Below are 22,819 nucleotides of genomic sequence, written 5' to 3'. Positions count from 1 at the left end.
GATGTCCATTTGGCTTGCCTTTCCTGGCATGGAGCCACTGCCTCGGGAGCCAGATGAAGAGCTCTCATAGCGTCAGTATTCTCAGTCTACCACATTCAAGGTAGACCTCAGTCCCACAAGTGGCAGTTGGGTAGAGGGGACTCTTGCCTGCATTCACGTGGGACTTAGCCTCAGAATCAGGCACCTGGGGACAGGATGAGAAATGCTGAAACTCTTCTCCTCCCCAGAAGAAAGTCCTCCAGCCCTATGTTTTTGACTGCAACCATTTAGAGTAGAATGTTCTCCATGAGTTGGGAAACAGGAATCATAGAGGGAGTAGTCTTGGTTCAGATACCACAGATTTTCACCTTTCTTAGCAAATCTTTGTAGATTTTCTTGAATTGATGTTTCTTTGCTTGCTCTTTGCCCTCAGGGCCATCTCCAGAGGCTTCATTGTGTGTGTGTATTTGTTTTTAAATAATTTTTGCCAGTTTTACTGGAGAGCAGATTATTGGAGAATCTCAGTGCTGTCATGTTCAAAGTCAGTCTTCCTAGTTAAAAATTTTTAAGTGTATTTTTAAAATCTTGCTTAATGTGAGTCACAAATATTATAGGTTAAGTTTAATACCTGAGAGAGAAGATACATGTGGCAGGTGGCAAATTACGTTCTGGGATGTGCTCCTAAATTATCTGAATTCCAGATAAATAAGGCAGGAGAGAATTGTGGTAATGTGTACTTACTCTGTTTCTTGTCTTTCCGCCCATTTTGTTGTTTATTACAAGCTAGCTGCCATCATATAACCCTGTGACCTAATGCTGGCCTACTTTCTTATGAAAGCTTCTATGTTTTATATGGATTTTAGAGAATCATTACATTTATTTGAGGAACACTTAGGGAACATTCATTAAGTATTTCTGGTCTGCCAGGCACTTGAATAGCCAAAAGATGGATAACACAAAACCACACTCTATCCTGAATGGGCTTTGGTTAGAAGTAATTTGGGAATCATATTTTGATGGAATTAGGTGGTAGTGATCAGAGAAACCAGGAGTATTCAAAATTTGAATTTATGCAATCCCTGAGATCTTTTCAGGAGGATAGGTATATTGAAATTCAAGTCAGAGTAATACTTTATTGACTAAGACTTAGGCCACCTACCACTAAATCCAAAGAACTAAGGTAGTCTATATGGAAGACACCATTTTTCTCTACCATTTAGACCTTCTTTCCCTTCTTTTAAGCTTAAATCCAACTTATTTATCTTACCACTGTAGTGAGGCAAAGGATCACTCCAGCTGGTGCTAAAGGAAAATGTACAAGAAATAATGAGTTTCTTCCAAATAACCATTCTATGTGTACTTAAGCGTCTGTAATCAAGTACTTGTCACTTACCATCCAGCTGCCTGCCTTAACTCTTGGCCGAGCTTCCATCTGTGAAGAAAGAGAGCAAAAGAAAAGTGAGGGGAATAAGCAAGATGGCTTGGCTGCTGCAGACAGCCTTGTAGTGTTTTTATTGGCAGCATAGAAAGAAAAGGATTACCCACAGTCTGTCCTCCATATACGTAATTACATTACCAAGATATTCTGAATTATATCAAAAATGATGTTTTAAAACAGTTTCAGTGCTAGGAAAGTAATTAGAGACTAGAGTTTCAGAAGAGCAGTGATACTTTAGGTGTTTCAATAATGAAGATGTTTAGTAGCTATAAAAATGTAGTTATTCCTTCTGCAGTGACTTGGCCTTTCCTATCATCACCTCCACTGTCATGGTACAGCTTCTTATATTTTTTTCACATCTTTGTCTCCACTTTTTACTAGATAAATTAAACACAAAGTCATTTCAACAAACCGGCTGTTTTTCTGATGTAATACCTTTTTCTTAATGCTATTTTGAAATTACACTCCTAATTTTCCTGTCTAGTATTTAACTATGAATGTTCCTATAAATGCAAGTTTCATTCTCTGGTTATTATTGCTATGCTGTGTTCAACTGATCTATAAAAAATTATACTTTTGAAGAAAATCTGTTAGTCATAATTTTTACTCTGTATGGTGACAGCATCCCTAGCACACAGGCCAGTCATTTGTTTATAAGACTCATCTACCTAACCAATACATTTTTAGGAATGGAAAGTGAAGGGAGGTATACTTAACTCATCAAAGACCAATAATTTATAATCTAGGTGGAAAGACAAAAATAAAAGGTATTTACAATGTGCATACATTTATCAGAGTTTGTTCAGTATTTTGATAAAATTTTGCACATGATATTATGGGAGGATAGGGAAGGGATATGTGACCCAAGCTTGGAGAGGAACATATTAAGAATACTTCCCAAAGGGGATGACAGATGAACTGGGTTTTCTGTAAGATGAATAGTAATTTGTCAGACCAAGATTTGGGGTGGAAGAATGTGTTGGATTCTAGCTATGTTTTTCAAAGGCCCAGAGACAATCAAATATAGAACATTAAAGAAAATAGGATTTCTCTGGGGTTGGTATTGAGTGTGGGAGTGGTGGAAGAGTACCATGAGATGAAGCTATAAATAAAAGCACTAGATTATGAAGAGCTTTGTATACTATGCTAAGAAATGTTGACCTTACTGTGAATGCATGGGGAGCCCATTGACTTGTTGGGGAAAACCAGATTTGTATCTGCAAAATGGAGAATGGAGCAGAAGGGGCAAAACTGGTGTAATAGTGATAAAGGTCTCCGCAAACAGACAAGTAGTAAGGACAGAGAAAAATGGACATATTTGAAATATTTTGAACAGGTAGCCTCAATGGGGGTTACTGATTATATGAGTCATGGTTCTCTAGGGAACCAGAAACAGCAGGAGGTATCTAAATATTATGAGCAGGCTGCAAGCTGGGAACTCCAATGAAGGTTTTCAATGAATTCCCCGGGAGAAGTTGGCTGGCTGAAGTAGAGATGGAAATTCTTTCTTCTGACTGCTGAAATCATTACTTCTCCTCGTAAAAACCTTCAACTGATTGAATGATACATCTCTCATTGTTGAAGGCAGTTCCTCCATAGTTGATTGTAGATGTAATCAGCCATAGATACTATCAACTGACTGATGATTTAAGTCCACAAAAATGTCCTCACTGTAACAGTCAGATCAGTGCTTGCTTCGCCAAACAACTGGGCACCATAACCTGGCCAAGTTGACACATCACGTTTATCAACAGAAGTTATATATGTGCAGGAAAGAGACTAGCCTTTGGAGTTAGCTAGACCTGCATTCAAATCTCAAGTCTTGTCACTTAGTTGTTTTGTGTGACCTTAGGCATTTTACATACTCCTGAGAACCTAGGGTTCCTCGTCTTAAAATTGGGACAGTAATGCACAGTCCATAGGCTTCTGAGGAGCAAATGAAAAAATATATTTAAAGCACCAGTAAAGTAACATGCCTCTTTAATTGGTGTAAAATGATAACTGCTGCTGCAGTGGAGGGGGATGGAGGAGATGGAGGGGAGTCAAGAATGATTGTCAAGTTTCCTATTTGGACGGTGAGAGCGAGTGCTAGTTTAGGAGAGTGGAGCAATCTGTCTGATTCTTAGACATGTTGCCTTTGAAAAATATGAGTGAAAATGTCCCCTGGCAGATAACAAGAGTATGACACTCAGAGATATTTGAGCAGAAGGTATGGATTTGGGAGATATCAGCCTATACATAGTAGCAAAAGTTAAGAAAGTAGATGAGATCATGTAAGCAGGGAATTTGAATGAGAAGCCAGAATCCTAGAGAATAATGTGGAGCTGAGGGAGAGAAACCTGGAAACAACACTGAACTGTGGTGATCAGAGAAATGGGAGAACATTAGTGAGGAGTAGTATGAGTGAAGGAAAAGGAGAGAATTTCATTGAGTGGAATTAGCAACTCTAGGTGCTTCCAAGGTAAAATAAGGTCAACAGGAAAGAGGTATCTTTGGACTTAGCAACAAAGAAATTGGTAGTTACTTTCATCATGATTTTAGCAGAGTGATGGGATGGAGACCTAATTTTAGCGGCTTCAGAGAATAGGAGATGGGGAATAAGAAATACCAGTATAGATAAATCTTTTTCAGAAGCGTGCCTTGAATTTAATGTTTAAGAAAGACCTGACAGAGAAAGAGGTTTCTGGAGATGTAAGTAGTTCACTCAGAGAGTCAAGTTTCTAGGAGGACAGAGTGGTCAATGATGTCAAGTGCAACAGAGCAGTCCTGTAATGCTGAGTGAGAAAATGTCCATTGGATTTGGCCATAAAGAGGAAGTCTATGAGCCAAGAGCCAAATCTTTGTGGTAGAGTGCTTTGAGTGCCAGACTTTGGTAAGTGGAGGAAAAAAACGAAAGTTACTAAACATGGAAATGATATGATCAGAATGGCACTTTTTTATTATTCTGGCAGCAGTTTGAAGAATGAGATAGGATGTAAGGGACCTTGATAGAGGCACAAAATAACAAGGGTGATGGTGTTGGCAATAGAAAAATAAGATGAATGCAAGAGCTCATTATGCAGTAGCTCCTGTACAGCTTGGCAATAACTAAATGTAATGGGTAAAGGAGAAGTCACCTAAAAGGTGACTTTTTTAAGGTTTCAAATGTGGGTAATATGGAGAAAGGTAGTAATATTTACAGAAGCAAAGACATTAGTAGACGCAAGATTTGAAGGTGAATGCTTTTCTAAACTTTCTTTCACTTATTGAGCCTATATTATTGAGTAGCTACTATGTTTTGAGCACCATTCCAGATTGTGGGCATACACCAGTGAATGTAATTAGGCAAGATCCCTGATTTCATGGAACTTATATTCAGAAGTGAGGAAAAGACAGAAAATGAATAATAAATGAACAAGATAATTTAAGACAAATAATACAGTAGTAATACCAGGTGATGATACAGAGATAGACTAAGGGGAACCATTTTTAGATCATGTGGTCAGGTTGGCTTTTCTAAAGAGGAGACATTTCAGCTGAGACCGGATTATTACTAAGCCATCAGCTCTGCAAAGATCTGGGTGCAAAGTATGCTACCCAGACTGAAGATTATGTGTAATGGCCTTAACAAAGTAATGATTGAGGGCCAGAAGAGTGACCAATATGTCAGAAACGGAGTGACGAGAGAGAGAGACTAATACAAGATGAAGTCTGAGAGGTTAGTAGGTTAAATTCCTTGGTAAAGAGTTCCATGGCTTGTACCTGATTGGTATTAGTGGAGATGAAAGAAAAGTAGTACTGAACCTACTTAAATTAGCGCTCTCTGTCAGACATGAAGAGGTCAAAAGAGTTGCCAGCCTTAAATATGTAAATTAAAATGTTTTGCTGAGTATTATTTGTTGAAATAATTTGTTAAGTTGTATAGGCATTGAGCAAATTCTCATTATCTGAAGGCTTGAGACTCTATCAAGGAAAAATGGTCAATGAAATGGGGAAATGTCAGATGGCGATCGGGGATCTGTAGCAGTTCATTGCCGTAATGAAGGGCATCTTAAATATCATTGCAACCTGAAAGGAATGACTAACTGTTGTTGTATGAACAGAGTTGGAAAAATTATGGCCAGAAATATCTTGTAACTTCAGGGGATTGAAGAATACTTACTAACTTAAAATAACCTTCATCTCCACTAGGGACCACATGATAAAAGACTTTACTAGTTCTTATAGAGCTCCTGTTTCCAGAAATATATTCATCATGGTAAATAGGGTGTGTGTATATTACTGTGCTTCTGGGTACACAAAGTAGTTTGAATAGTTTGCTTAGCCAAAGTCAAATGGTTTTTCTTGAATATAAAGCATATATTTACCGAAGAACTGTAGTATGTCAAGGCTGTGTACTTGAAAGATACATTGAGCCGTAAAAATTATAGTTTAAACTTGTGTGTTGCTTTACAATTTAAAAAGCCCCTATCCCAGTAGGATATCCATTTGATCTTCAGAAACAACAGTTGGAAGTCATAGGGAACAAGAATTTTATGGAGGTCACCATTATTTTAGAAGTGAGGAAACTGAGGATCTCCAAGTGCCCACTCATAGAATGAGATGTGAATTCACAACTTCTGACTTCATTTGCATTGCTTTTACTGTCATATTATGCTACTTGAAAGGTGGACAAAAATTTAGACTTCAGTAGAGGAAATAAAATAGAAATTCCTATCAAAGTGATGACAAAACACTTCACATTTTTATTTGTACTATAGTTATGAGTATGCTACCAAAGGGTTTAGAGTGCTGTGAGTGTGAGGAGGAGGCGAGATTTACTCTTGCTGTGAGTTAGAGGTTTAGTTTTGTTTAGAAAATGTGTGCTTTTTTCACACTTGATAATTTTTCTTGTTTTTTCTTGGTTGCTTGATATGCTTAAAGTACAAAACATGCAGCTTTACAGCTAAATCCTTTTATTTCATACCCAGAACTCACATGTTTATTTCTACTAACATATTTTATTCTTATGTTGCCACCAAGCTCAGTGGAAACTGATAGTTACAATAGCTAGCATTGTTTTTTCAATGAACAAGTCTGTGCCAGGCACTGTGGTTAAGGATTTTTTTAAATTAATTTAATTCTTAAATTCTGATGTGAGAAAATTCCTTCATAATCCTGTTTTGTTTTGTTTTTTTCTTTTTCTGATCCATTCATGTACTTGCTATTACCATAACTGATGGGGAAAAAGTAGAACTATGTTGAAGAAAGGATAATTATGAGGCACTCCATGTGTACTTTATTAGTATAAAGTTAAGCCATATAAATAGATATATTTTTATGTGATACATAATTTATCAATTTTTCCTTAAGTGACGAAGCTAAACTGGTATATGTACTGACCTGAGAGATGAAGCTGTATAACATGAGTGAATAAAGAAATATTCTATATGTCTTTTATGACTATAGTAATATAATCAGATGTTAGATTATTACATGCATAGTGCCTCAACAATAAAGAAGTGTTTGTTTTAAATAAGAATGAAAAATGTCCATAAAAATTAATCCTTCATTTAGTTGCTTTTCACTCTTGTATTTTCATGGAATGAATGAGATATGTTGCTTACTCTGGAAATAGTAATAATAATACTTTGTATTTATATAGCATCTTCCATCCAAGGATCTCAAAGTCCTTTTCAAATAATGTCTCATGAATCCTCACAGTACTTCAGTGAGGTAGGTAGGTGGCAAGTATTATTATCTTCACTTTACAGATGGAGAAATTAAGCCACAAAGAGGGTTAAATGGTTTATGTATGCTCACAAAAACTAGATATAAAAGCAACCTGAGCTGCTAAAGTAAGAATATTACCTTTTAGGAGGATTTGGCATAGGATAATCATCAACCCCTTTGCTTGTGTATTTTACAGATTATCTTTTAAACAAATGTGTTAGCTTTAAAATCTCCATCTGGCATTGTTTTAATTCTTTCTTGAGGAATAGAAAACATTTTAAGACTTTTTCTTTTTCAGGCCAGCAGCAAGGACAGGATGGAGTAAAAGTCCAACAAGCTACCATAGCTCCTGTAACCGTAGCAGTTGGAGGAATTGCTAATGCAACGATAGGTGCTGTTAGTCCTGACCAACTCACACAAGTGCATTTGCAGCAAGGCCAACAAACTTCTGATCAAGAGGTGCAACCTGGCAAGAGGCTTCGAAGAGTTGCCTGCTCTTGTCCTAATTGTAGGGAAGGAGAGGGAAGGTAAATGCTCTCTTCTCAACACATTCCATCAGGAAATTATGAAATAATATTTAAAACCAAGTCATTGGCTGGGTACTTTGATCACTAAAACTTCTCTAGCGTTGTTGCCCAGAAGTTGAGATAGACTTTAAACTATATCTATTTGTTATGAATAGGACTAAGTTTGACTATTTTAAAAATGGGATTTGAATGGTCTTCTGCCTTGCACCTTACCACTCTTTTTAATGCTCTTCCTTTTTCCTTTTGTACATTTTTAACTACTTTACTGAGGTGTACAATTCATATACCGTACAACTCACCCTTTTAAAGAGTACAATTCATTGGTTTTTAGTATATTAACTGTTGTTCAAATATCATTAAGGTAATTTTTAGAACATTTTCATCACCTCAAAAAGAAACCCCATGTCCTCATTCCTTCTTCCTTCTTTCCACACCCACCCCAGCCCTAAACAACAATTAGTCTACTTTTTTGTCCCTATATACTTGCCTGTTCTTAACATTTCATATTAATGGAATCGTAAAATATGTGGTCTTTTGTGAGTGGCTTGTTTAACTTCGCATGTTTTCAAGGTTCATCCTTGTTGTAGCATGTGTCTCAGTACTTCATTCCTTTTTATGGCAAATAGTATTCCATTGTATGGCTGCATTACATTTTGTTTTGTTCATTCATCCTTTCATGATATTTGTTGTTACCACTTTTGGCTATCTGCTGCTATAAAATTTGATACCTAGGAGTAGAATTGCCGGGTCATGTGGTAAGTCTATGGTTAGCCATTTGAGGTACTGTGAGACTGTTATCCAAAGTTGTTGCACCATTTTACACTCCCACCAGCAGCATATGAGAATTCCATTTTCTCCACAGTGTTGCTAACACTTGTTATTATTGCCATTCGAGTGAAGTGATATCCCATTGTGGTTTTGATTTGCATTTTTCTGGTTACTAAGGATCTGAACATCTTCTCATGTACTTGCTGCGCATTATACATATTCTTTAGATAAATGTCTATTCAGATCCTTTTCCCTTTCTAAATTGAGATATTTGTCTTTTTATATTGAGATTTAAGAGTTCTTTATTTATTCTGCATACAAGTCCCTTACAAAATACATGATTTGCAAATACTTTCTCCCATTTTGGGGCTGTCTTCACTTTCTTGATATTGTCCTTTAGGACACATAATGTGTCATTTTTCCTATTTCTTTTTTTCCTTTTTTCCCCCTCTTTGTTGCTCATGCTTTTGGTGTCATGGGTAAGAATCTATTGCCAAATCTGATGTTATAAAGATTATGTTTTTTTCCTTATAGTTTTATAGTTTTTGATCTTACATTTAGATCTTTGATCTGTTTTCAATTAATTTTTATATATGGTGTAAAGTAAGGGTCCACCTCATTCTTGTGCATGTGACTGACTGTTGAAAAGACTCTTCTTTCCCCATTAAACGGTCTTGGCACCCCTGTCAAAAATCACTTGACCATAGACAGATGAGTTCATTTTTAAATTATTCTTCTGTCCTATTGACCCTTGTGTCCTTGCTTGGGCTAGTATCACAGTGTCTTGATTACCATTTGCTTTGTAGTAATTTTTTTTTTTTTTTTTTTTGGCTGTAGTAATTTTTTATAAATACAGAAGGATGAGTCCTCAAACTTTTTTTTTTTTTTCCCGAGATTTTATTGACTCTCCTGGGATCCCTAAAATTCTGTTTGTAGTTTAGTTTCATCAAAGAAGGTAGCTATGATTCCGATAGGGATTACAGTGAATCTGTAGATCAATTTGGGGAGTATTAATGCCTTAATAATATTATATTTTCCAATCCAGGAATATGGAAGGTTTTTATTTATTTACATCTTCTTAAGTTCTTTCAACAGTGTTTTTGTAGTTATATGAGTATAGGTTTTGTACTTCTTTTGTTAAGTTTTTTTTCTTTTTGATCATATTGTACTGGAATTGTTTTCTTTATTGTACTTTGAGTGTATGTTGTAGTGTAAAAAAAATACAGCTGTTTTTTAATATTAATCTTTTATCCCATAACCTTAACTCATTTATTAGTTCTAATAGTTTTTAGTGCATTCCTTAGGATTTTCTAAATGCAAGATCATATGTGCTTAGAGTTTTACTTCTTCCTTTCTAATCTTTTATGGGTTTTTTTATTACTTTTTCTTGCCTAATTGGATTGTTTAATCCTTTTACATTGATGTTTTTGATATAGTTGAATATACTGCTACTATTTTACTTTCTGTTTTCTATGTTTAATGTCTTTTTTGTTCCTTTCTTCCTCCTTTGCTGTTTTCTTTTGCATTAAGTAAGTACATTTTAATGTAGCAATCTAATTTCTTTAAAGTTTTTTTTCATTGTATTTTGAGTTATTTCCTTCATTGTTGCTCTAGACCTTACCACGTTAAGCTTATTTATCAGAATCAACTTTAGATTTATACTAGCTTAATTCCAGTCATTTAGAAATGTTACTACTGTTTAATTTTTTCCCCTTTTGTGGTATTATTGTTATATATATTATATCCATAAACATCACAAACTCTGTGATACATTTTTGTAACTATTACTTTATGAATTAAGAGGTAAAAGGAGAAGAAATTTACATTTGTTCTGTCTTTTATAATTACTTAACTACCTTTACTGATATATTTTGGTTTTTGTGTGTACATTCAAATTACTACTGAAGGAGTTCCTTTAATATTTTTTATAAAGCTGGTCTGCTATTGACAACTTCTCTCAGCTTTATTTATCTCAGAATATCTTTTATTTCCCTTTCATTTTTGAAAGATAATTTTGCTGCATATAGGATTCTAGGTTGACAGTTTTTTCTTTGAACACTTTTAATTAATTATCTCACTGCCTTCTGGCCATTTTATCTAATAACATGCCAGCTGTTAATCTTTACCGGAGTTCCTTTGTAAGTGAGTCCTTTTTCTCCTGCTGCTTTCAAGATTATTCCTTGTCTTTGGTTTTCAGGATTTTTACTGTTATATATCTTTTTATAGATTTCTTTTTCCTACTTGGAATTCATTGAACATCCGGATGTGTAGCTTTTTTTTTCATAATTTGAAAAGTTTTCAGCAGTTATTTCATCAAATATTTTTTCTTCTCCTTTCTTTTCCTCCTTTATTCCCATATAGATATTTGGTATGCTTAACAGTGTCCCACGTATCTCTTGTTTTTCTTCATTCTTTATTAACTTCTCTGTTTTTGGATTGCAAAATTTCTATTAACCTATCTTCAGGTGCACTAATTCTTCTGTTGAGCCACTCTAGTGCTCTAGTGGATTTTTCATTTCAGTTATTATACTTTTCAACTCAGAATTTGATTATTTTTTAAAAAATATATATATATATTTATATAATTTTTATCTCTTTCTTGATATGTTCTATTTTATGGACATTTCATCATACCTTTTCTTGCTACATTAATCATGGTTTTCTTTACTTCTTTTAACATATTCATAAGGGTGAATATCTTAAATTGAAGGCTCGTCTGTTAAATCCAACATTTGATTGCTGTCACAGGCAGTTTCAGTTGTCTGCTTTTTCTTTTTAAGGGTTTTACTTTCTTGTTTCTTTACATATCTAATCTTTTTTTTTTTTTTTTTGCTTAAAACTGGGTAGTTTAGATAATTCATTATAGCATCTCTGGGTGCTGGCCTTTCCCTCTTCTGAACCTTGTATTGCTGTTTGCTAGCTATTTGTTTAGTGACTGGATTATTTTAGTGATAAGCTTTTGTCTTCCTCTCTCCCCTCACTGCCCATACACAGAGTATGAAGCCTCTTTTATTGTTCTTCAGAGGTACAGAGTGGGGTATGCCCACACTCACTCAGGACAACTGTGGTTTGGGCAGTGCTCTTTTTGTGTCCTTCCCTGACCACACCCAGCTGTTAAGCTCCACTAATTACTGGCTATTTGTTCTGTTGTTTTCAACAATGCTCTGAGGACAAATTGCACCACAGAATGATTCAATCAAATTCTTGCTCCTTTTAAAGGTTAGTTCCAGAGGTCAGTGTTTGAGATTTTTTGTAACGCCAGGAGGGCTCCTCCCAACTGTCTCATTCCAGATTCTCTCCTGCAGACTAGCTGGCCTACAGTTTAGCCTGTATGATCAGTGAATCTGTCTCCTGTCAACTGCCTTTCATGTTCTTTGGGAGTTTAAAATTCTCCAGATTGTTGTTGGGAAGAGATCCAGAGTTCTCTGTTTTATCTCCAGATCTCATTCCAGGCAAAATCTCTGAGTCATGGCTCTGAAACTGGGGGTTAGGGCTTGTGTCTCAGAATGACACTCTCTTGCTGAGCTCTTGGTGGGATTAAGGAGTGACAATAGCCTCAGGTCTTCTTAGCTTGCCTCTCCCAGTTTGGAACCTCCAATTTATGAACTATGAATGGCTGGGATGAGGGAGATCTGGACTCTAGTATTCTTAGCACACCACATCCAGGATTAGAGCTTCCATACTAAAATCAGGGCTGAGTGTAAGAAGGGAGTCCCCACCTCTCTTCTGTACTTTCCATCTGCAGTGGGTAGCTGGAGATAGAATGGACATGCTGACACCCTGCCCCTCCTGGAAAGATAGCCTTCTGACTGAGAGATGAGAGGAGAGGCAGCCCTGTGTTCTTGGCTGCACCATTCTGGAATGGACTTTCTGTCTCATGGTGGCAGGGAAAGGGAAAAGGGAAGAAGCGAGTCTTGGGCAAATACCACACTTTTTTTCTTACCAAATTCTATTAGATTTTGTTGAATAAATATTACTTCATTTATGCTCTTAGGACCATTTTATAAGTTTCACCAATTTCACTGGGCTCCCGATGCTGTCATGCTGAAAGTGAACCTCTGCACCCTATACTTTTTACTGAATATTACCATTGTTTTCACACAGAGTGTGAAGTCTTTTGTTTTAGAGAATTTTCACCTGTATTGGAAAACTTAAAGTGTTCCTTTCCCAAGGAAAATGCCTAGTAGGGAAGAAACATGAATTTTAGGATAGAGCATAAATTCTCTGAGATTAGCATATTTACATAGTACTTTTATATTTAATATATGTACTTTTTTCATTGAAAATATTCTGATCTTACAGTTGTAGCATCATTATTTAAAAGAATCTGTTCAGAAAAACATCATTTAGTTGCCTTGATTCCCTTTCATTTTTTCATAGTTTTCGCTTGGGTGTTTAGGAGTGTAATTAATGTTTTGGTTTTGTGTTCGATAGAGGCAGTAATGAACCAGGAAAAAAGAAACAACATATTTGTCATATTGAAGGATGTGGAAAAGTTTATGGCAAAACATCTCACCTACGAGCACATCTTCGATGGCATACTGGAGAAAGACCTTTTGTGTGCAACTGGATGTTTTGTGGTAAAAGATTCACAAGGAGTGATGAGCTTCAGAGACATAGAAGAACCCATACAGGTCAGTGGGTTTACTTAAGGAGTTGTACTTTTTATTTTTCAGTACTTTGATGAAAATTTCAGTGATAGATTTAGCTGTCTCATTGGAAACAAAAATAAATTTAGGGGAAGTAAATGACTATCGTGATAATATGGATGATGTGTAACATCAAAATTCTTGCCTATTTTCTGAAATTCCTTTTATTTTACTTTTTGTAAGTTACAACAGCGTATTTTCATAGAATGGAATTTATTCCATTTTCTTACCTTGTGAATTCTTAAGATGTTGAATTTACATTTCATTTTTTGCCAGTGTTTGAATAAACAAAAATATAGTTGAATTACGATCTTGTTGGTAAACTTCATTAGTTTTTTTTGTTTTAGAAATTCAGAAAATTCACCCAAATACCAAGAATAATGTAACAAATACCCACCTAACTCTAACTCACAAATGACCAGTGTTATATTTTCTGTTATTTTGTAATAAATAAATACTGATAAAGTTACATCTTCTTTGTTCTCTTACCTCTCAAAGACAACAGTTGCCATGAATTAAATGTATATTTTTGGTACATTTTTAAAGCTCTTACATATATTGTTCATGAATATATATGTAAAAATACTGTTTTATGTGTATTATGAGAATTTACGTAAGTGATATTTTTCACTGTCATAATTGCAGTCATTATGTTTTGAGATCTTTCAAGGTGATATATTTGTGTATTTATATTTATGCATGTATGTGTTTTAACTGCTTTTTAGTATCTTATCACATGAGTACTGCGTTGTATTTATACATTTCTCAAACGATTTATAGCTTGTTTTATTGCTGTCACAAACTTCACTGCTATCAATATATAGTGAAAAAGCATGAGAAGTAAAATTTGGGTCTCAGAGAATACAGATGTTTAGTTTTGCTCGATAATGGCCAGATTGTCCAAGTAGTTGTTACAATCTCTACTTCTCTAGAGTGATTGCACATTTCCTTTTCACTCTGTGCTCATCAGCACTCAGTTGTGTCAGACTTTGAAAGTTTTCAGCAATTTAAATGGTACCTCATTTTTTAGATTTGCATTTTTCTTGATTATTAAGCATCTTTTCATGTCAGTTCCTGTATCAGTATTATATGATTTTAATTGCCACCAGTTTATATTAATTTTGATATCGATAGGACAACTTTTTTTTTTTACCCCTTAGAACAACACCGCCCCCCCCCAAAAAAAAACATGCCTGGAATTTCTTGAATAAATTAATTTGAGCAAATTATTGAATTATACTTTAAACTTCAACTTGTTATCAAGGTATATGTGGTGCAAAAAGGGGGAAACAGAAGTGACATTTTTGCTCAGCTACCATATATCAGATGTTTCAAATATAGTATTCATTCTATTTTAATAGTAACTCTGAGATGGAAATTAGTTTCATTTTATAAATGAGAAAATGGCTTCAGAGAAGAAAAGTAGATGTTAAATCTATCAAAAATGATAAATGTAAAGGTTATTTAATTTCATATATACATAAAGTAGTAACAGAAATGGACATTAATAAACCAACTCAATCCCTAAAAGAGTTAGCATTATGCTGAAACTAAGAATTTTAATTAAAATTTTTTTCTTTTAAAACCATATGAAGGCTTTTTATGTGGTATTGCATTGAGGCTACTAATGCTACTTCATCATTGACATTGGCAAATATAATGTTATTAAAAATTCCATTAGTTATGTTGATGTCTGTTTTAGAAGATTGCTGTTTATGTCAATATGAGTGGATGAAGTATTTCATCTGGATTGACAGGGACAGGATAGGGAAGCCAAGGAAAACTGCTACTTTCTTTAAATTGGAACCTCATTTTGCGATTTCATTGTTTTGAAAAACAAGTTTCTAGAGTCTCTTATCACACATCCACAGTCATATAGAGAGGATACTAATTTATTATTTCAAGGATTTATATGCACATGTATTTCAAAACCAATGATAGATTTGGGACATATCTTCTTTTTTTAAAGTTTTTAAAGACCCTCACCATCATTCTCTTTTCATTTATATTATCAAAGTTGAATATACTTTAAATTTTCAGTTTTACATTTTGAAATACATACACAAATTTTTTATTAAAACATGTTAAGCTAAAAACATTAAGCTTAATGTCAATATATTGTTACTTTTAAAACAACATAGTAATTTCTGTTCTGAAGTTTGTACTAAAGTTGTAGACAAGAATATGAAACAATATCATTTAATGTAAGTATTGATTAAGCATTTAATATGTTAGGTTGAAAATTATGGCCTTTCATGGCTAGAATTTGTTTTGTTCACTGCCTAACCACAACTCAATAAAATCTCAGTAACATGCCGTATTAGCCAGGATTCTGTAGGGAAACAGAATTGACAGGAGATAGCTGTAAATAGTATGAGATTTTGTAAAATTATCTCATGTGACCATAGGGATGCACAAGTCCAAATTCGCTATGGCAGGCCGTAAGCCAGTGACTCCAATGAAGAGACACTGGCTCTCTGAAGTAGAGATGGAAATTCTCTCTCTGAATCCTGAAATCACATCCCCTTTAAGTCCTTCAACTGACTGAAGGAAACATCAGTCATTGCTGATGGCATTCTCCTCAGTTGACTGTAGATGTAATTAACCATAGATGCAATTATAGTCCATGAAATGCCCTTGTATTATAATTAGCCCAGTGCTTGCTTGACCAAACAACTGGGCACCATTACGTGGCTGAGTTGACACATTAGCCTAAGCCATCACAGTCTACCTCTTTGTTGGCCTCCGCTGCGGCACTGCAGGCGGGTCACTACAGGCGAGTCGCTGCCGGGGATCGGGCCTACGCCACGGCCTGACCGGGGCGGCAGCGGGCGGCTCAAGGCTTGGGGGACGCGCGGTTCGATGGAGGAAAAACCACGGAGACGAGGTCTATGCGCAGGTCTGATTTTATTCGGGAAGTACATGGGGTTTTATAGTGTCATGGAGGCGGGGAGGTTGTGGGAGGGGCATGTCCGCAGGGCAGCTGAGGATTGGCTGCAGAGGCAAGGGTGGACCTGCGGTTTATGACGTAAGCCATTGATGGCAGAGGGGGTTGTTTCCGAGGTTGTGCCGGGGCGGATGCGGGATGAGGGCGGTTGAAATGAGGCGGGGAGTACAGCGATCGGCTGGGAGGGGGAAGATAACAGTGGCTGGGAGGAGGGGCGGAGGGAGGCAGCAGCACAAACTGCTGCTGAGAAGGGCCATAATGCAGAGGGGTTACGAGGAACAGGCGGGCAAAGTGTAAGGAAGCGAAAGGCAGGGTGGGAGCAGGGGACAATTGCTCCCTCTTTCAAAAATAAGAACGCACAGGTTTTGTGGGATTGACATTTTGTAGGGAGGAAAGATGAGGGGGGTGAGAGGAGGGGAAATAGGAGAGAAAGGAATGAGGAGGGGCTACCGGCAGGGGGCGTGGGGGCACGAGGGGGGCGTGAGCAGAGGGGAGGGCGGCTGAAATGCCCGATTCCCCATGCGGAGGGCAGAGAACCCGTACCCGCAGCTCGAGGCGACCACGATGGGCCCTATCGATGGCCGCCTCCTGCCACCTCCGTGAGCCACACCTGGGCGTGCCGGGCCTCCTCGGGAAGGGGATGGCTTTGGGAGAGGACTAGGACAGCTGTGGCCAAGAGCCTCTGCCGCTCTCGGTGCTGGCGAACGGACTTGCGGATACAGCAGGCGAGGCCTAGGAGGAGGAGGAGAAGGAGGAAAAGGAAGGCATAGAGGAGAAGGCTGGAGGGTTGGAAAAGGGAGAGGAATTTTTGGAGCACGTCTCTAAGGAGGGAAGCTGAGAGGGTTGGGGGCTTGATGGATTCGAGGGTGAGGATGTGTTGCTGGAGGGAGTGGGTGTAATTGAGGAAGGAGGTGTTGTAAGAGGAAAACATCCATTGGCGCAGTGCAAGGCGGGCGGTCACCGACGAGTTGACGGGGTGGGGGGTTAAGCAGAAGCTAGAGAGGGGCCAACGGGCATCACAGGTGGTGGTGGCTATGTCGTAGAGGGCGGCAACGTCAGCGGCGAGCAGGTCGATTTGCTGCTGTAGGTTGAATAAGGCTTGGTGGTGAAGGTAGTTGATGTTGCTTTGGTCGCCGAGGGCAAGGGCTGCTGCTGTGGATGCGTTGATGACGGCGGAGGCAGCGCCAGAAGAGACGGCAAGGGCCGCCGCCGCGGTGGTGGCAGCTGCGAGGGATGCGAGGACGGCAGCAGTAATGGCGGCTGTGATGCCAAAATCTCGGGGGTGGCGAGAAAGGGGGAAATCTACCAGCTGGGGGGCAACCCAGTCGGGGGAGTCAACGGGGAGCCACACAACGCGGGGCTGCATCACCAGGAAGGCGGAAGGGAAGGAAGAGTTCCAGTGGTTTGCGAGGCTGCAGTTGGTGAGGGTGGATTCGGAAGGAGGGGGGCATAAAAGGAAATAGTAAGGGTGTCGAACGAACGGGGTGGAGGTGAAGGTGACGTTGGGGGGAGGGGTTGCAGGCGAGGAGACAGTATGGGTGATAACCGAGACGTTGGCGTGGGAGACAAGGCAATTGGGGTGGCAGGTAAGGGCGCGGAGATCGAAGCAGGTGTGGGGGTTGCACAGGGACATGACGCTAAACGTGCGGGGGACCAGGGGGGAAACTTGGAAGGGGTTTGCATAGCAGGGGGTAAGGTTGTGGGGGTCGGAGATGTTGCAGGGGGCTCCGTGGAAGAGGCCACCAATGCGAGGCGTGGGGTAGAGGCAGGGGGTCCAAGGGAAAGTGGGAAGGCGGGCCGGCAGGGTGTCGGCGTGGCAGGGCTGGACGAGGGGCCGCATGAAGGGGTGGGAACTGGGCATGGGGGCGGAGTTGGTGGGGAAAAGCCAGGGACCTGTGACATTGAGAGCGGAGGCGTTGAAGGAGGAGTTGACGTTGAGGGGGGAGGTGGGGGAGAGGTCAAGAAGAGTGGCATTGGTGAGAAAAAGGCAGGAGTTATTGCGGGGGTTTACGCACAGGGAAAGGTTGGTGACGAACTGCAAGGCGTCGAGGGAAATAGGGATGGAGACATTTGGCAACCACGAGGAGACAGGAAGGGCGAGGGGGTCGCAGCTTTCTGGGAGGAAGTCGAAGTTGGGGGAGTACATGGTGGGGAAGGTGGGGGAGTGAGGGGAGAGAAAGAGGAAACCAGGCGGTTGAAGAAGGGCGGCCCAAAGGGGCGTGGCCTGGGCTGAGGAGGCTAAGGAGAGCATAATGATGAGAAGGTGGAGGGGGGGTGGTAGGAAGGCGCGGGGCAGGGGAGGCGCGAGCACGACGGAGAAGCTGGAGAATTTGCTGCTCGATGGAGGCATCTTCGAGGGAGAGACGGCTCAAGCGGCGGACAAGAAGACGACGTCGACATCGCTGGCGGCGGGAGAGAGCTGGCGTGGTCCCTGCGGGTGATGGCGCAGGAGGGGCAGACTCAGGCGGGCTCGACTGGGCAACTGGAGGCGTCATCTGCAATGACAAGAGGAGAAAAACCTCACGGGGGGGTGAGATGCGGAGAAGGGCCATCATTACGGCAGGGGGGAGTCATCAGGGGGAAGGGGGTCGGGGGGTGGAAGGTCGGCAGGGCCGTGCGGGGTGCCTTTCCCGCATCGCGGTCAAGGAGTGGAGGGCGCGCGGGGAGCGGGGGCTGCTGATGGCGGCTCCATGCCCCGAGGGGCCGGGCGCGGCGGTGCCGGGAGGTTAGGGCACTCCCGTGCGAAGTGGCCTAGCTCGCCACAACGGAAACATGTATTGATGGTTTGGACGGCGGCAACAAGGGCGGCAGCGAGGGCGGTGGTTTGGCCGGAGACTCCGGAGCAAGCAAGGACCCAGTCTTGGAGGGGCCTGTCACGAAGGGGACGGATGATGGCTTTGCAAGCTGGGTTAGCCCCCTCTTGCAGGATGTCCTTAACGAAGGACTCGCGGGCTGCGTTGCCGACAACTCGCCTCTCTGCAGCGGCCTGCACACGAGCTACGAACTCATTAAACGGCTCCTCGGGTTTTTGGAAAAGCTTCACGAGGGGCTCTGGGGCGGCCGCGGCGCACGAACGGAAGGCTCGAAAAACACAGTCACGGAGCTGGATGAAAAACCCAGGTGGGGTGGCAGTGTAGGCGCTGGGATCGCCGTACGGGCCGAACCCGAGAAATGCGTTTGCAGGGTAATGCACACCCTGACGAGCGTTGTCGGCAATCTGATTGTCGATCAGGACACCGAGATGGGCTCGCCAGTCAATGAATTGCCCGGGGGAGAGAACCGCTCGGGCTAGAGAGATCCAGTCGTAAGGGATGCAGCGAGGGATGGTCATACGCTCGAGAATGTCTTGGGCATGAGGGCTGGCAAGGCCATCCTCTTTTATCGCGTTGCGGAGCATTTGGATGTCTTTGGGAGAGAAGGGGACCCACGCTTGTGGGCTCTGCGGAGTGCGAGCGGGATTGAGGGGGAACATCTGAGCCAGAGGCGGAGTGGGGGAGGTGAGAAAGGCGGTGTCGTACGCTGGTGGAGGAGGATTCCCGATGCTCCCGCTATTGCTGGAGCAGGCGGGAGGTGAAGCGGGCCATGGAGGTGAGGCATGGGCGGTGCCACCGGGCGCCGGCCAGGAGGGCGCGGCGGCAACGGTGTTCCTGATTGGCCAAGATGGCGGCACGGTGACGTCACGCCTGACATCACTTCTGGCCTCGGGCCAAGATGGAGGAGTGGCCACGTCATTTCCAGGTACAGGCCAAGATGGCACCGGAGGCTCTGCCGGTTTAGCCGAAAATGGCGATCGGCAGGCATCCGGGACGGGACCGGATGGCGACGAGACAGGAAGAGGTGGGTAAAGGCGGGAAGAGGGCGCCGAGGAAGAAGAAGGAGGAGGTGCGCCATGTTGGCATTGTTTGCAGGACGCGGTGGGGGGGGGAGAAGGCGGGGGGTCGCCATGTTGGTTGGGGTCCGGATCAGAGGCTGTGGGGGGATCCAGTTCGAGCGCGGCCTCTAGCTGGGCGGACAGAGAGCGAGTATCGTCGTCTCCATCAGGATCGCAGGTGAGAGGGTGGCTAGGCTCACAGGCGAGAGCGGAGGCAGGGGAGGGCACACCTTGGAGACAGGCGCGGATAGCGACGAGGGTCGGGATAAGGCCGGGGGGAAACTGCTTGCGATCGTGCTCCATAGCGGACGTCACCCGCTGAATTAGACGTTCATAGGTCTCTGGGCTCCAGAGAGCACAGGTGGTGAGCCAAGGATTAAGGGGTAGGAGAAGGTCCCAGTACCGCTGTAGCTGACGGAGAGAGACCTTCACGTGGTGAGTCTCTAAAAGGGCCGCGAGCAAGCGGACTTGAGGAACCTGACGGGATGAGAGGGAGGCCCCCATCGCGGCAAAGGGCTCAGGAGGGGGGTGAAGGGAGCAACGCCGGAGAGTCCCTACCTTGAGCGGCGGCACGGGAGGACGGCGATGGGTCCCGTGCGAGGGGTCAGCAGCGGGCTGGCCAGACAAGGGGCCGTAGCTGGGGTCCCTGTTCGGGCGCCACCTGTTGGCCTCCGCTGCGGCACTGCAGGCGGGTCACTACAGGCGAGTCGCTGCCGGGGATCGGGCCTACGCCACGGCCTGACCGGGGCGGCAGCGGGCGGCTCAAGGCTTGGGGGACGCGCGGTTCGATGGAGGAAAAACCACGGAGACGAGGTCTATGCGCAGGTCTGATTTTATTCGGGAAGTACATGGGGTTTTATAGTGTCATGGAGGCGGGGAGGTTGTGGGAGGGGCATGTCCGCAGGGCAGCTGAGGATTGGCTGCAGAGGCAAGGGTGGACCTGCGGTTTATGACGTAAGCCATTGATGGCAGAGGGGGTTGTTTCCGAGGTTGTGCCGGGGCGGATGCGGGATGAGGGCGGTTGAAATGAGGCGGGGAGTACAGCGATCGGCTGGGAGGGGGAAGATAACAGTGGCTGGGAGGAGGGGCGGAGGGAGGCAGCAGCACAAACTGCTGCTGAGAAGGGCCATAATGCAGAGGGGTTACGAGGAACAGGCGGGCAAAGTGTAAGGAAGCGAAAGGCAGGGTGGGAGCAGGGGACACCTCTTATCAGCTTGGCAACCCTTTACATCACCTTAAACCATACTTAATCTCTAAATAAAAGCAATAACTTACACACATAATATACATACATACATACATAACAATACTCATGTGTCCTGAATACAACCACACTAAATTCCTCCAGAATAGGGTACAAGTCCTTGAGTAATAGTCACTCTTAAACTTGACATTCTTAAATACAACGACATGAAACTAATACAACTTATGTCATATGATAAGGAGAAAGGATAAGGAAGAAAACAAAGATACTCGTTTTATGCATATATACAAACAGACTTATAACAAAACAAGGAAGAAATATTCGTCACCATTACAATCCTTGTTTCTAAAACTGGTCACATGATGAAAGTTTGTATTTCTCAATACCTATTCCATGTTCCCTTTACCTTCTACAAGCACCTCATATATCCGTGGGTCTTTGCATTGTGGGGTAACCCAAACTTTCATTCCTGAAGATTCTGGGCCACTGTTAGTCCTACTTTAATAACAAGTCATGGTAGTACTAAGAGACACCCTAGGAAATCTCCTATATTCTGGGCAAAATCTTCTTTAGCACCATTGTGTAGTTACAGTCCTCTTTCCCCTTGATAATCAGAAACAATAACCCCAGTACAGTAATTCCCTTCTTGACTGTTGGTTTAGAGGCATGAGGAGCCCCAAATGGCCGGGTGGCAGTCTTAACTTCAAGTTCAGTGGAATTTTCTTTTGTTTCCTGGTGGAAGCTCTCTTCCTTTTGGAACTAAGACCTGTAGCCAGCAGAGTTTAAGTTCGCAGGAAGAGGAAGCAAAAATTTTCATAGTGGATCACTAAGGATAATAATGAGTGGTGCCACTCCCATTTCCACCCCTTGATTTTTGGACCTGTGAATCCTGGCTATGGGAAAAACAGCACCATAGGGTAGATACTGATTTAAAGCATATATAGCCTCCTGGAGAACATTGCACCAGTCCTGTAAGGTCTTGCCACCAGTTAGTGCCGTAACTGAGTCTTCAAAAGTCTATTCCACCGTTCTATCAATCCAGCTGTTTCAGGATGATGGAGAACATGGTAAGACCAGTGAATTCCATAAGCATGTGACCATTGCACCACATCATTTGCTATGAAGTGGGTTCCTTGATCATGAGCATTGCTGTGTGGAACACCATGGCAGTGGATAAGATATTCACTAAGTCTATGGATGGTAGTTTTGGAAGAAGCATTGAATGCAAGGAAGGTAAACCCATATCCGGAGTATGTGTCCATTCCAGTTAGAATAAATCACTGCCCCTTCTGTGATGAAAGTGGTCCAGTGTAATCAACCTTCCACCAGGTAGCAGGCTGATCACCTTGGGGAATGGTGCCATATTGGGGGCAAAGTCTCTGCTGTTGGCAGTTTGGGCATTCAGCTGTGGCCATATCCAGGCTGGCTGTGGTTAGGCGAAGTCCAGGTTGCTGAGCCCATGTATAACCTCCATCCCTACCACCATGGCCACTTTGTTCATAAGCCCATTGTGCAGTGGCAGGAGTGGCTGGAGAAAGAGGCTGAGCGCTGTCCACAGAGCACGTCTTCTTCTCCACTTGATTATTAAAATCTTCCTCTGCTGAAGTCACTCTCTGGTGTACATTCATGTGGGACACAATTATTTTCATGTTTTTAGCTTACTCTGAAAGGTCTATACACATCACAAAGCAGACCCTTTGTCACCAGTTATTCAATCATGTTCTTTCAAGTCCCTTACCATCCAG

At 41.8% G+C, this 22,819-nt stretch overlaps 1 protein-coding gene across 2 annotated transcripts in view; it reads left to right on the top strand.

Moving 5' to 3' along the window:
* The window catches only part of SP4 (Sp4 transcription factor), an 84,128-nt gene that overhangs the window by 49,753 nt on the left and 11,556 nt on the right, over window positions 1-22,819 (top strand). Inside the window, exons 4-5 of one of the 2 annotated variants that reach the window (XM_058296895.2) lie at window positions 7,407-7,635; window positions 12,838-13,037. In XM_058296895.2, coding sequence (XP_058152878.1) covers window positions 7,407-7,635; window positions 12,838-13,037 — 429 coding nt within the window. The remainder of the gene's footprint in view (window positions 1-7,406; window positions 7,636-12,837; window positions 13,038-22,819) is intronic. The other variant, XM_058296896.1, reaches the window with a different exon arrangement.

This window comes from Dasypus novemcinctus, chromosome 5 (genome assembly GCF_030445035.2).
Source record: "Dasypus novemcinctus isolate mDasNov1 chromosome 5, mDasNov1.1.hap2, whole genome shotgun sequence".
NCBI lineage: Eukaryota > Metazoa > Chordata > Mammalia > Cingulata > Dasypodidae > Dasypus > Dasypus novemcinctus.
Note: the sequence above shows the minus strand (reverse complement) of the source record. Positions and strands in the feature narration are given on the sequence as shown.